General features: G+C 45.9%; 1 protein-coding gene across 3 annotated transcripts in view; it reads right to left on the bottom strand.

Annotated features, from left to right (window-relative positions):
• The window catches only part of Cnc (NFE2 like bZIP transcription factor cap-n-collar), a 98,935-nt gene that overhangs the window by 61,775 nt on the left and 24,756 nt on the right, over positions 1-12,404 (bottom strand). For all 3 annotated transcript variants that reach the window (XM_077706858.1, XM_077706856.1, XM_077706857.1), the window contains 2 exons: positions 11,109-11,208; positions 7,063-7,238 (listed from right to left, as the gene is read on the bottom strand). In XM_077706858.1, coding sequence (XP_077562984.1) covers positions 7,063-7,238; positions 11,109-11,208 — 276 coding nt within the window. The remainder of the gene's footprint in view (positions 1-7,062; positions 7,239-11,108; positions 11,209-12,404) is intronic.

The following is a 12,404-nucleotide window of genomic DNA, read 5'->3' as shown; positions in this document are numbered from 1 at the left end:
CCTGCCACTGCTAGGGATAAAATTAAACTACTGTCCCTATGACTGCCAGGCGGGTGCGCTACCCATGTTAATTGCCTTCGCTGATTATCAAGACAATCACTTGACACGGGGCTTTAATGCTCTCAGCACGGTTTGCGCACACAAAGGAATGCGAAGGAAAGAGCAGCATGAATGCTAGCAACAGTGCAGACAGCACGACGAGACGGAGCAGCTCCGTTTACCAGGACCGAAAATCGATGTGTGTTGTCTGGTGCCCCAGTCAAGCACGGCTGTCACAAACTCGCTTGCACACCACCTGTGAGCTATTGCGTCACTCCCTTTTCGTGCACGGGAAAAAGCCGAGAGCATACGAGAATGATGCACTTAAACAAAGCAAAAAAGGCACATTGTCAACGGCCCCACGTTTCTGGCCCGTCGCCTCTTACTCATCACTGCACCGCGAAAAAGTAAATACAACAAACCACCACCACTTCACAGTTTCGAAAGAATTTGTGGACCTTTTGGAAGGCAGTATGGCCTCCACAGCAGTAGACGCACAGACGATTCAATAAAATGGAGAGGTGGAAGATATAGAGTCCAACTGTGGTGAACGCATTGTTTTGTTGTTATTCCCTGCACTGGAAGTGTGACGTAAAACTGTATAAAAAAGCATGCCCCGCAGAGATCACTTAGATGCTTGAAAAAAAAAAAAAAAAGCACTAAAACAGGACACACAAAAAAGAATGATGGCCCAGATGAGCTACTCTCAACTACGGTTACGAACCATTTTAAACCCCGCAATTCTAGCTTTTGCCCACAACCACTGCAGGTGCCATTCATGTCCCAAAACATTTCTCAAGGGGTACCATGGAGGCGCTGACTGAAGTAACACAATAACTGCTGCAACCGCTACACAGCAGCAATAAGCTAGTGCTGCTAAAAAACTGACGTGTTCTAACAAGCTTTTGCAAACAGCGGCCGTTCCTTAGAGTGCAGAGAGGGGTCACTTTAATCAGTAATGTGTACCCTGACCACAGAGCAAGAACAAGACAGGAGGAAAAATGGTGGTTCCTAGGGCGACCAGATAACGTCACAAGCACTTTCTAGCGCTAGATAAGCTAGTGGCATCTGTCATGGGAAGAGAAACTGCGTGGCCGCCGCAATCGGCATTTCACTAAGCAGCACCGGAATGAATTGTGGCCTGCCATCATTTCGTCCATCAGGTGCCGCTACCCTCTTCTTTGCCGTCACAGAGAATCTCTGCAGTTCACGTTGGTTTTTATTGTGACATTATCTGGTGCTTGCCCGTGCCTGCCGCAATGGACCATTTTTCCTCCTATACATATTCTTGTCCATGACCTTGACCAGATATTTTAACAGTGGAGCTGTTGTAGCTGGCCGTGATGTGTGGCACGTGACGCATTAAAAATACCAAGAAAATGCAGAGTGCTCGTGAGCGCGTGCCTCGCGGTGGCTGCCGAGCATCCCCAGCACGTGCAGTGGCTTTAGCAAAAAAAGAAAAAAAAAAAGAAAAAAAAAAAGAACTGGTGAAAACCTTGGAACTTTGACAAACTGAAAAATTGCCGGGGAGCGAGAAAACGCGTGAGCACATGCCTGACGGCGATATCGATGAATATGACGACTACTACTAGCACAGCGCAAAGCGACGACAGAACGTGTAAGTGAACAATTTCAAACTTCTACAAATGCGTGCTGACGTATCCTTCATTGCTCAGGTAGAAAAAAGATCCTGCAGCTTCTCTACGGTTCAAGCCTTGCACGACTTAGTGCAAGCTTCCCAGTTTTTTATGGTGCTGTTCTCTTTTTTTGCATGTTTGTTTGTGTAGGTACATAGAAACCTATTAAGGTGCTGTCGTTTTTGTCTTTTTCCAATAAATAGTTGCGAGCAGCGCATCTGTGTCGTCGTCCTTCTTGTGTCCTGTTTTTAGCACCTTTCTTTAAACTGCAATGCACCAACTAGCCCGATAGGATATTTTATTAGAGGCCGCTTAGTCTCATTGAAGATTGGGAGTAATGGAGGATATGTCACCGCGTGAGTATGATCAACACAAACAACCTGCATCAAAGAGGATTTCAACGTTGAATCCCAGAACTCAATCGCGTTTTGTCATCGGAAAGCAACGCTGCTTAATTAAGAAGGGAAAAATCTGTGCAAGAGTAGCCACTCCCAGCCCCGGGATGGCGGTGCATCAGTGAATATTTTGGGACTCTAGTGTCTTAAATATTCATTGAATTGTATCCACCTTGTTCAACTTCACTAGTTTATAATACTTTTTAGGTGAAGCTTATATAGCTAGGGTTCCCTGTATTTTTCGCGTCTGGAACAAAAACACCCGTGGCTGCACATGTCTTCAAAGCAAGAGCCGTTTTAAATCGTGAGGCACTCTATAGCGCGAGGCACTGAAAAACAAATGTTTTGGTGCGTGTCCCTTCACGTTTCGAACGACCTACGAATTCGATGGTGACTGCACAGTTATAGAACAAACCAGGATGTTTGTCTTCCCCTTGACAGGAGCTCGGTACTTGGGCCCAAGAGCGGCACACTCCTAGAATGCCTCTGCGAAAGCAATTCTTTACCTGATGCTACTTAATTCACAGGATGAAGTGGTCTGTGGGTGGGACAGACATAGGTTAGGGTTCCGCGCATTTTTGTTCTGCGTGTGGAAAAATGCCTTGTGGCAAAGCCAACTTTAACGCGAATGTTCAGCAGAAAACGGCTGTAACTCTGTGCGTCTTCCTTAGGGATGACCACCGTCAACACTCAAGAAAACTAAAACTTGCTCATACCTTTCGCCTACATTCTGTGTCCTTTGCTAAGAAGCTTCGCTGGTCATCATCTACCATCACACAGTGAACTGGCTCACTTTTTCCAACGTTTTCTCTTGCCTGTGTTTGTATTTTCTTACAGTGATGCTTGCACATGTTTATGCATTCATAAATTTTCTTTGCCTAGTGATATATAAATATCTCTGTTTTGTTTCTGAATTCAAGGCACAGCCTCAATCCCTCCGCTGCTGCCGACAAAAGCCGAGCATCAGACGGACACCTCTCACCATTGGTTATCGGCAGAGTTTGTTTTCTCAGTGCACATCTCATCAGTGGTGATCATCAAAGTTAAGAAGTAAGTGATGTTTGGCTTCATTAACAGGATCCACCTATGTCCGTCCACGTCCAAAGTGTTAAGCTGAAGTCTCTGGATTTATAAACAAGTACCTATCAAGCTACAGCACGTGTGCTGGTAAGTTCTTGCACGCAGCTACAACAATGTCACTGGTGAGCAGAGGCTAGAAGTCTTCTGCAATGACCACAGAGTAACTATTGCACATCTAACGCATGGTCTTTGTCATCGCATAGCAAAAGCGCAGTGCATAGCCGTCCTTGAACAATTCGTTTCCAACCACCATGCGGCAAATGAAGGCACCATGGCACAGCTTCCTCCCAGCCCCCAAAAACTTCTTCTCAGGTCCCCCGCAAAAAAGAAATGCCTCCTTCAACTTCCAGCCACGAATGCTGCCCTCGGTGACATCGAGCTGCCACACAGTGGCACTATTCCAGATGCTCTCAGCAGCTAAAACGTTTCTTTTAAAGGCACCTGGGCACTGCCTTCATGGTGCCAACATCATGCCAATTCCTGGTGCAAATACGTGACAAAGTTGGCAGGCCAAAATGGCATCAGTTCAAACAAAGAACAGCCTACCAAAGCACCACAAAATGTCGCTTTGTATGCTACCAGTCTCGATGATGGCGGCACTGAGCATTAACAAAATTGGATCCCCAAATTTTGGAGCGAATTTTAGGGATCCACAAAAATACAAAGCAGAATAAAATTGCAAAGAAAAACATCTTATTACCTCCTTTACTCATGTAATAAACCAACCCCAACCTCCTGTTTTCTTCTTGAGAATCTACTTTTGTGTCACACTGCATAAAAAATGCGGTGCGAATAGAAAAGCTACTGTTCAATGTTTTCATCTCGGTGTGATTGCTGATGCCATCGACGATCGTAGTAACTTAACATCATGCCACAGTGCTGGCAGAAAGGCTGCAAGAGCATTCTAACAAAAAAAAATCTCAACAGTAGCGCGCCCTGCGAGCACAAACGCCACAGCTCACAACTTAAAAATTGCGCGCTTGCGGAATGCCATCTGCTGAACACAAAACAAACCTTCTTGCGTATAGCGCCATAGAAGTGCAGCGGCATGCGAAAAAAACAACGTACATACTCGGTACTCCACATTTCTTCCCTGTTTTGTGCTGTTCCCCAACTTCACCATTTCTCTACATTTTTGTTCAGCTCTGCACCGACCTTTTTCGTGTGCTCCTGGTGTGCGGCATATGATGGGCCGGTATGTGAGCTACACAGCCGGTTTTAAACTGAAGGTGGTGGGACATGCGTTGAAGCATGAAAACCACACAGCTGGCCACCAGTTCAGTGTTGAAACAGCGCGTGTTCGCTACTGGTGAAAACAAGAAGGACAGCTTCGGGAAATGAACGGGGATCACTATGCATTTTGTGGGCCCAAAGAAGAGAAGTTTCCCTCCCGGTGTGGAAAAAGAAGTTTTGGAGTACATAAAGAGGCTCTGAAGTGAAGGCGGTCACTGCCAGAAGCCACGGTATTCCTGTTTCTATTTTCAAAGCAAGCAGTGGTTGGACGATGCGGTTCATGCACCGAAATGGGCTATGCCTCTGAAGGAGCTCGACAGTGTTCCAGGAGTTGCCAGCAGACGGCAAGGACAAGGCGCGCACAATTTTCATCACTTCGCGATTCAGTTCCGGGGTAAAAAACAGTTTCTTCTGTCCCAGATCGGCAACACGGACCAGACGGCCATAAACATTGATATGCCCAGAAGCACCAGGGTCAAAACGAAGGGCGCGAAAAGTGTGTGCGTGCAGACGACGGGCGCCTATGAGCAGCTTGGCAGTGCTGGCTGACAGTAGGAAGCTGCCACCATTTGTCCCCTTTACAAGGAAGGCGCTTCCCAAACACAAGCTTCACGCTGGCATCCGTGTCCGAACTCAGGAGAAGAGCTGAATGTCGACGGAGTTGATGGTTGACACTGGGTCAAGACAGTTCAGGTACAACGCCCAGGGGCTCTGCTTCTGCCGTCGCTGCTCACCATGGACAATTTCCATGGCTATTTTAAAGAGGGCATCCAGCACTGAATGCAGGAGATGTGTACAAACATTACCGTGATTCCGGGTGGCCTGACCTCCGCACTGCAGCCACTCGACATCAACAATCCTTTCAAAGACAACGTGCGGCAGCTGTAAACAGAGTAGATGGCCGAGGGGAGTCACGACCCGAGCCCAGCTGAGAAAATAAAGAGGCAGTCCGTCAACATGCTCTGGTGATGGATACTGGAGGCACGAAGCACGACCTTCTCCAAGCTTGTCATCATCTGCAGCTTCAAAAAGACGGGAATTTCCAACAACCTTGACTGCACAGAAGATGGTGCACTGTGGGCCGACGACGACCAGGCAGCCATTAGTGACCTCACTGAGAGAGACAGCTCCGATGGTGAGTAGGGGGACGAACCTACTCACCAGTACGAGAGGGAGGCACTAGTACGTTGTGAATAAAAAAGAAATTGGGTTACATAATTGAGTACGTGCTTTTACTGGAAAGGTAAGCTTGTCATAGCACTTCTCTTACCATCTTTATTGTATGATGTTTTAACTTTTAAAAATCTGTTGCAACTTTTTCCCACATAGTGAACCCTTCCCCCAAATTCACACCGAATTTTCTGAAAAAAAAAAAAAAATGGGTTCATTATGAGAGTAAATATGGTATACACAGGCTTCTGGGGTAATCTTGAGCTTTGTGCTGTTCACAAAAAAGTAACATTTAACTCGGAAGCACTCATGCAGCTGCCTCGAGTTTTTCTCAAATTTGCAAAGTAGACAGCCAAAGTTTCAGCTTGAGCAGACGACACTAAGTCTGTATTAATCCAGGTTACTACATGGTGTCTACCATATCTGTTAGTGCCTCCTCCACATGTCTCCCTTTGGTCCTACTTTCTTGAAAGTGGGTGATTCAGGAACTGTTTGCAAGTCACCGTCAATTGGTGACCATTACTTCAATTCGTTGGCATATGTCTCACATCTCACAACAAGTAGAGCCAGCACTTTGTGGCAACCAAGACCCAATTGCCATTACTTCGCCGCCTATTTAGAAGACGTGGCAAGCTGCCTCCCATGGTGCCTGAAAAAAATTTGCGTGCAACCAAATACAGTGGAACCCCATTCATACGTTTTTCACCGGACCGGGAAAACAAAACGTAACAACCAGGAAAACGCAGCCATGAGAAAACCTTCAAAATGAACGAAAACAGTGTAGCTTTTACTAGCAACCATGTATTTCTGCAACTTTGGCTTTAGAACCCTAAAAACTTGAGAATGTGGGATTGCCGCTTTTTGCGATCGCTGGAAAACACCACACGTGGCAACACAAGGTCCCTAGTGATGTCGACTCTCTTCCGCGCTGGCTGCTTGTCTACTGCATTCAGTACGTCAAGCTTTTCCTGAAAAGAAAGCGCCTCCTATTTTCCCGACGCCATCAAGGCATGACAAAGTTCACGGTTGCAAGTTTAATGGCGTTTTCAAAGCTTGAAGCGTACGTGCACTATTTTTGTGGTACTGCCTTTATGGCAAACACGCAATTCTGGCATTCCGAAGTAAAACTTCCGTCATAAGCGCAGTGATGATGGTGACAGCATAGAGTAACATAGGGCCACCTAGTGGTGACAAATCGCACCCGCGTGCAGCTTCATGCAGTCAGTTCCGTAGCCAGCCTGGCCAAGGCTCGTCAAACGCCAAAATGGTGGTCCGCACATGTTGTTCCGGGCGGCTTTGGAGTATCAGATTGCGACGAATGATCCGGAAACGTACTCTGAGCCATGACGTAACAGTGAGGATTTTAATACATGGGACTCTATGCGAGCTGCGCCGGGACTAGACAAAAACAACGTAGCAGCCGGGAAAGCACAGCACTGTTGTTTTAGCATCGCTTGCTGCCGGTGACAAGAGTCAAGAGAGTAACACGTGAGGGTGTGTAGTCTAACCTGAGGGGACTGGCCCTGAAGGATGCGGTCAAGCTCGGCAAACAGGGCCTCCCGGTCTTCCTCGGGCAGGCTCAGCGTCGTGTCCTCCTCCTCCTCCTCATCGTCCAGGAGGAAACAGCCGCTGTCCACACGCTGCCGGGGCTCTTCACGCTTGCTCTCACCAAGAATGTGCTCCCCTGCAATGATGGAGGAGAACACACACGGTAGGATGTTACACCATCTAGTGGGAGGGGGAGGGAAGGGGTTGCCAAAAATATTTGACAGTTGGCTAGAGCATGCTTGAGAGAATCAGAGTTCTCATCCCTTTTCAGCGCTTTAAGTAAAGTGCCTTGACAAGGTGCACGCACAAAGAAAACGCTATTCCTGCAGTCGTATCATGTGAAATTGGCTGCAAATGCATGTGCATTTTGTAGCTGTCGTCCGTTTAACGACCTGCCCTGCACTCAGTTGGAGAACATAGATATGAAAACACTGCAATGATGGTGCAAGGCTGGTGGTCTTCACACTTAAACTTAGTAGACATGTGGCCAAAATTACTCACTATCTACATTTTACCCTACAATAAGCGAACCTGGGAATGCACAGGAATAGTCAATCATTGATGACACCACCATTGTAGAGGTCAATATCAAGCGACTGTCAAGGTAACAGTATGTTATTTCTGAGGTGAAGTGTTGGGTGCAGAGACCTACTTGGGAACTGAGATTTCAAGTAAAGCGAGCATGTAATGTCACGTACATCTTTCACTGACCCGTTTCCGGAGACTACCCTGCATCTACAGCAGAAACTCCTCAGTACACACTTACAGGAACTCTGAAAACAACCCTCAACTTTGCTTCATTCAAAAGACTGGACAGTTTATACCTCACTGCAATTTTGTTCGGCGGCAAACGACGCTTCCGTTACAGAGAAATTCACACGTAGCAGACAAATTTCTGTTTACCCACTCGATTCCTAACCCCTCTTACATACAAAATTTCCTATTTGATATACGTGGCTGAGGGGCCAAAATGGATGACAAGTATGTTGGCTACATGCCAGCAGGTGCTCTGGTATAGGAACTGGACCTATCAAAGCTTAGTGAAGTGTTCCCTCTGTAACTGTGCAGCCGCGCTTATTTGAAACAATGCTTGCTTGAAACAATGAAGCTCAAGCTTGGGTTCATCCATATGACTACAACTGGACAAGTGAAACACAACTGATGTCCACATGTTCCAATTAGTTCTTGATATTTCTGTTGATTTTTACTATACGCACAGTCAAAGCAGAACGAACGACACTTTCATGTCACCCTGTTACAAAAGCAACATAGAGACGGCATGATGTCCTTGTGAGTTTGTGACTGTTTTTAACAGCATCAGCCAATCCGTGCACACCAGCGAGTGACATAAATTGGTGACACCATTCAGTGCTCGTGGCGAATTCTGCGAAACATCCACAGCTATGTTTTTTCTAATTATTTTGTCTAATTAAGTGCAGTTCGCACTAAACTTGGCATGTCTGCTATTCCACCATGGCAATCTTTTGATTGAAGCAAACTTACGTGCTGCCTCTGCGGTCGTTTTATTTTGCCACACCCCAACTTGTGACTGCATTATGTATCGTATTTACTTCTGCATAAGATGCCCTCGAGAATAACCCGCAACCATCCCCCCCTCCAGGGAACGTAAATTTTAAGAAAAGAAGTTGTAAAAGTGCCTAAAACCAAGGTTTTACCAGCCACCGAGGGCCTAGGCCTGAAAAACGCTACAAAATAGTGCCACCAAGTTTTTGTCATTTCGCTGCACATTAGCAGCATCACCATGTGGATGACACTTCTACTGCTTTCTGTCTTCCGTTTTCCGTGACGACCGGCCAACACAGGCCTGCGCCCTTCGGTCTTTGTTGTTCAGAAGTACATGCACTGCTTGCAGAGTCTGTTGCGTTGCGTGTTTTGCCTTTTTGCCTTGTAGCAGACTACATGCTTTCGAACACGAGTGAGCGAAAGGCGTGGGTAAGCACAGACAGGAGGTCCTACACTGAAGGCTTTGAACTTCACATTACAAAATATACCAAGGAACACAGTAAGCAGGCGACTGGGCACAAGTTTGACATCAACAAAACACATGTGCGCTGCCGGTGTCTGCAAATGTAAGACTTTGGCAAGGCCACCTGAACCCGAAGGGCTTTTCATGGGAAACATTGCAAGCTTCCGAAGACTGAAAAGGACGTCAACTACATCAGCACTACTAGAAGCAACGGCTACCTGGTGTTGATAAAAATTATCTGCACAAAAGCAATCACTTATGCTCGGCACATGGACATTCTACCTGTGAACAAAGCAAGCCGAAGATGACCAACTCTCCATTTGCCGTTGAACAACGTTGTGCCATAACCTGCCAGCCACATACAAGTACCAAATCGTGAAACTCCATCGCCTCGTCAATGCACTTCGAAGGGGACACGAGCATAGTCTGTCGCGGATCGACAACACTGACCAGATGCTTTTCTGATTTGATGTGCCGGAAAATTGCACGGCTAAAGCCAAAGGAGCAAAAAGTGCCTTCATGCGCACAACTGGCTGCAAACAGCAAAAAATTAGTGATACTTTGTATCGCTGCTAGGGGAAGGAAGCTTCCACCCTACATTTCGTCTGAAAGACATATGTTAAGTTCCTCCAGGTAATCGTAGTCTGAGGTCAAGATAAATTACGTATGCCCGATGAGTTGCTCATAGACTGGCTTAAAACAGTGCGGCAAAACTGACCAGAAGGACTAATATGGCCCAAAGCCCTCCTTGTTTTTCACAGCTTCAGAAGTCACCTAAAAGACCGAGTGAAAACTCAGCTGGCTGACCTCTGAACAGACTTACCCTTGATTCCCGACGGCTTCACAAGTGTACTGCAGGCTATTCAATGCCTGTGTTGACTGGCCATTCAAAAACAATTTCAGCAGTGCTACTACCGAGTAAGAGGCCATGGATAGCCATACAAAAACTATGACAGAGGGAGTGAAAAGAGCGTATCTTCATAAGGTGTGTGTTTGGATCAGGAATGCCTAGCTTTCATTACCAGTAGACGAGAGTGGTGAGCGCGAAGTGGCACCGAATAGTTAAATAACCAGTTGAATAAAATGTTCATCATCTGTGCCCAGTTGTTACATTATGTTATACTCAACAGTCACAAGGCAACTAGGTAAGTGTGTTAATGTCTGACTCATCTGTAGGCCACACCGCAGCAACATTTAGGATAAGAAGCGAGGCTTATACATGATTACATACGGTAATCCAGTAATCTAACTTAAATCAGCTTTTATCTCACCATTAAGCAGAAGCCTAGAGCCTTCGTTTAATTGTAAAGACGAACAACAGCGAACACCGGGCACCCATCATGGCCACAGCAACCATACTAGTTCGCGATGTGGTTTGATGCGACCACAGTGTTCAAAGTTTTGTTTTCAGCCACTTGACAGCTCACGTGGACTCTTTATTTGTTCACACATGGTGTAAGTAAGTCAAACGCACTTGAAACCAGATAAATTCCGCCCCATGGACATGCCAGAGTGTTGTAGTGCATAGCTGGCGTCCCCAAATCAGTGACGAACCGATAATGAAAGAAAAGCGAAATTTTTAAAAAGCATATTTCTCATGAAATTCCTCATGAATAAACGAGGCCAAAAAACACAGAAAGTGGCCCCTACATTTTAGATTTTAAGCTCGCAACAACATCAGTGTAGAATGTAATGATGTGCAACCCACTTCATTTACACCCCTTTTTTATTACATTACCTATGATGACATTTCATATGCAGTATTTTTGCCTCCCTGGCAGCTTAATGAGGTTCTACAAGAGTACAGCCAACTCCAGTGCTGTCATTTGTTTTGTGCGCATTTCATTCTATGTAACCATACGTTGTTCCTTAGATTTGTTCCCTAAGGCAGTTCGGCTTGGTCTCAAGTCACTGTCGATTTTTGCTTACACAGACACTTCAAAACAGCCCAAATGCCAGCCCAGCCCAAATGCTAGCACTACTGCGGACAATGCACGCCCAAATTGGGGAAGGCCTCACCTGTCTCCGAGTCGATCCTGTACTGGAAGCCCTCCCAAGGATTGGTGTCCTCGCGCACTTCAGAGAACGGCTCATCTTCCTGCTTAGGCACTTCGGGATTCTGCATCAGGAAAAGAGAACGCAGGAACTTCAGTACAAACACGCAACTACATCTACTAGGCACAGGCAGCATCTGGATGGATCCGTTGTTGGGTAGCGGGCTGCAGTTGCGCTGCACGACACACTTAGTGGGTGTGGCCACTCAGAGTTTACCGTGTACAACTATGGTTCGTCGCTTATTTGTACAATACTGCTTACAGCGCTTGTGGTGTGTATCTCTGTCCATCCTTTGTCAAAATGTGCGCTGCTACTTACTTTGTATCTGACCACCAACTATCCCAACATGGTACCCTTTTGGCTTACAGCACTGGTCTGGTCTAACAAACTTCACAGCTTATGTTTACTTTAGTGAGGCTCCTGTGTCGTGTAGAAAGCCCCCGCCCCTATGCCAGGCCCTTAACTAAACTAATGGGTGACTGCTCACCAGGATCCCTGTGGTTCAAAGCAGGGCACTTTGAAACACAGGGGTTGAAGGAACTACTGGGGGTTAAAACATGGGAGTTAAAGGGAAATACTGCCGTTTTGCAAGTTCGCACACAAATATGTGTGCACAATGAAAATCAAGCCACCAAACAGTTTCGGCCACAAACCGCAGCCTTATCGGTCCTACACAATTACTGCAAAATTCCCATCTCCCCACCTTATTCTTTATTGCTTTTTTGAGCTTCATTCCCTTAGCTTAATTTCTCTCCTATCGCACCACCTTAAGGAAGAAGCGGCCAAAAATAGACTTAAAGACAAAATACAGCCTTAATCAATTTAAAGGAACAAACCTTTGGTAACTCACTCAGCTTCATTCAAGCCACCAAAGGCATTTTTTAAAACTTGAAAATGCAAGAAATATTAACCTCTTCCGACTAGTTGTCGCGATTTCGCATCACACCAATTTTAAGCCACGCAACCAGAAGAAAGAATCAGTAGCTGCAATGCCCACGCTCAGACGGAATCTACACATTGATGGCAACATATAGAACAAGTGGCATCATATACCTCACTTTCAGTAAATTGCTGAGCACTCCCATTCCTCCGGTTTATGCCAATTGTTCCTCTGTGGCCGTCAATTTTCATCCGTATTTACTAAAGGAATGCAAGTATTTTGATTGCAATAAAAATATTGCCACATTAGGTACTTTTTTGAAGAATGCATTGAGTTTCCGTAAATAATTTGTTTCTGAAGAAATTTACCACTTACTGGTC

Source organism: Haemaphysalis longicornis, unplaced genomic scaffold (genome assembly GCF_048455015.1).
Source record: "Haemaphysalis longicornis isolate Haplotype H1 unplaced genomic scaffold, Haemaphysalis longicornis Haplotype H1 scaffold_4, whole genome shotgun sequence".
Taxonomy (NCBI): domain Eukaryota; kingdom Metazoa; phylum Arthropoda; class Arachnida; order Ixodida; family Ixodidae; genus Haemaphysalis; species Haemaphysalis longicornis.
Note: the sequence above shows the minus strand (reverse complement) of the source record. Positions and strands in the feature narration are given on the sequence as shown.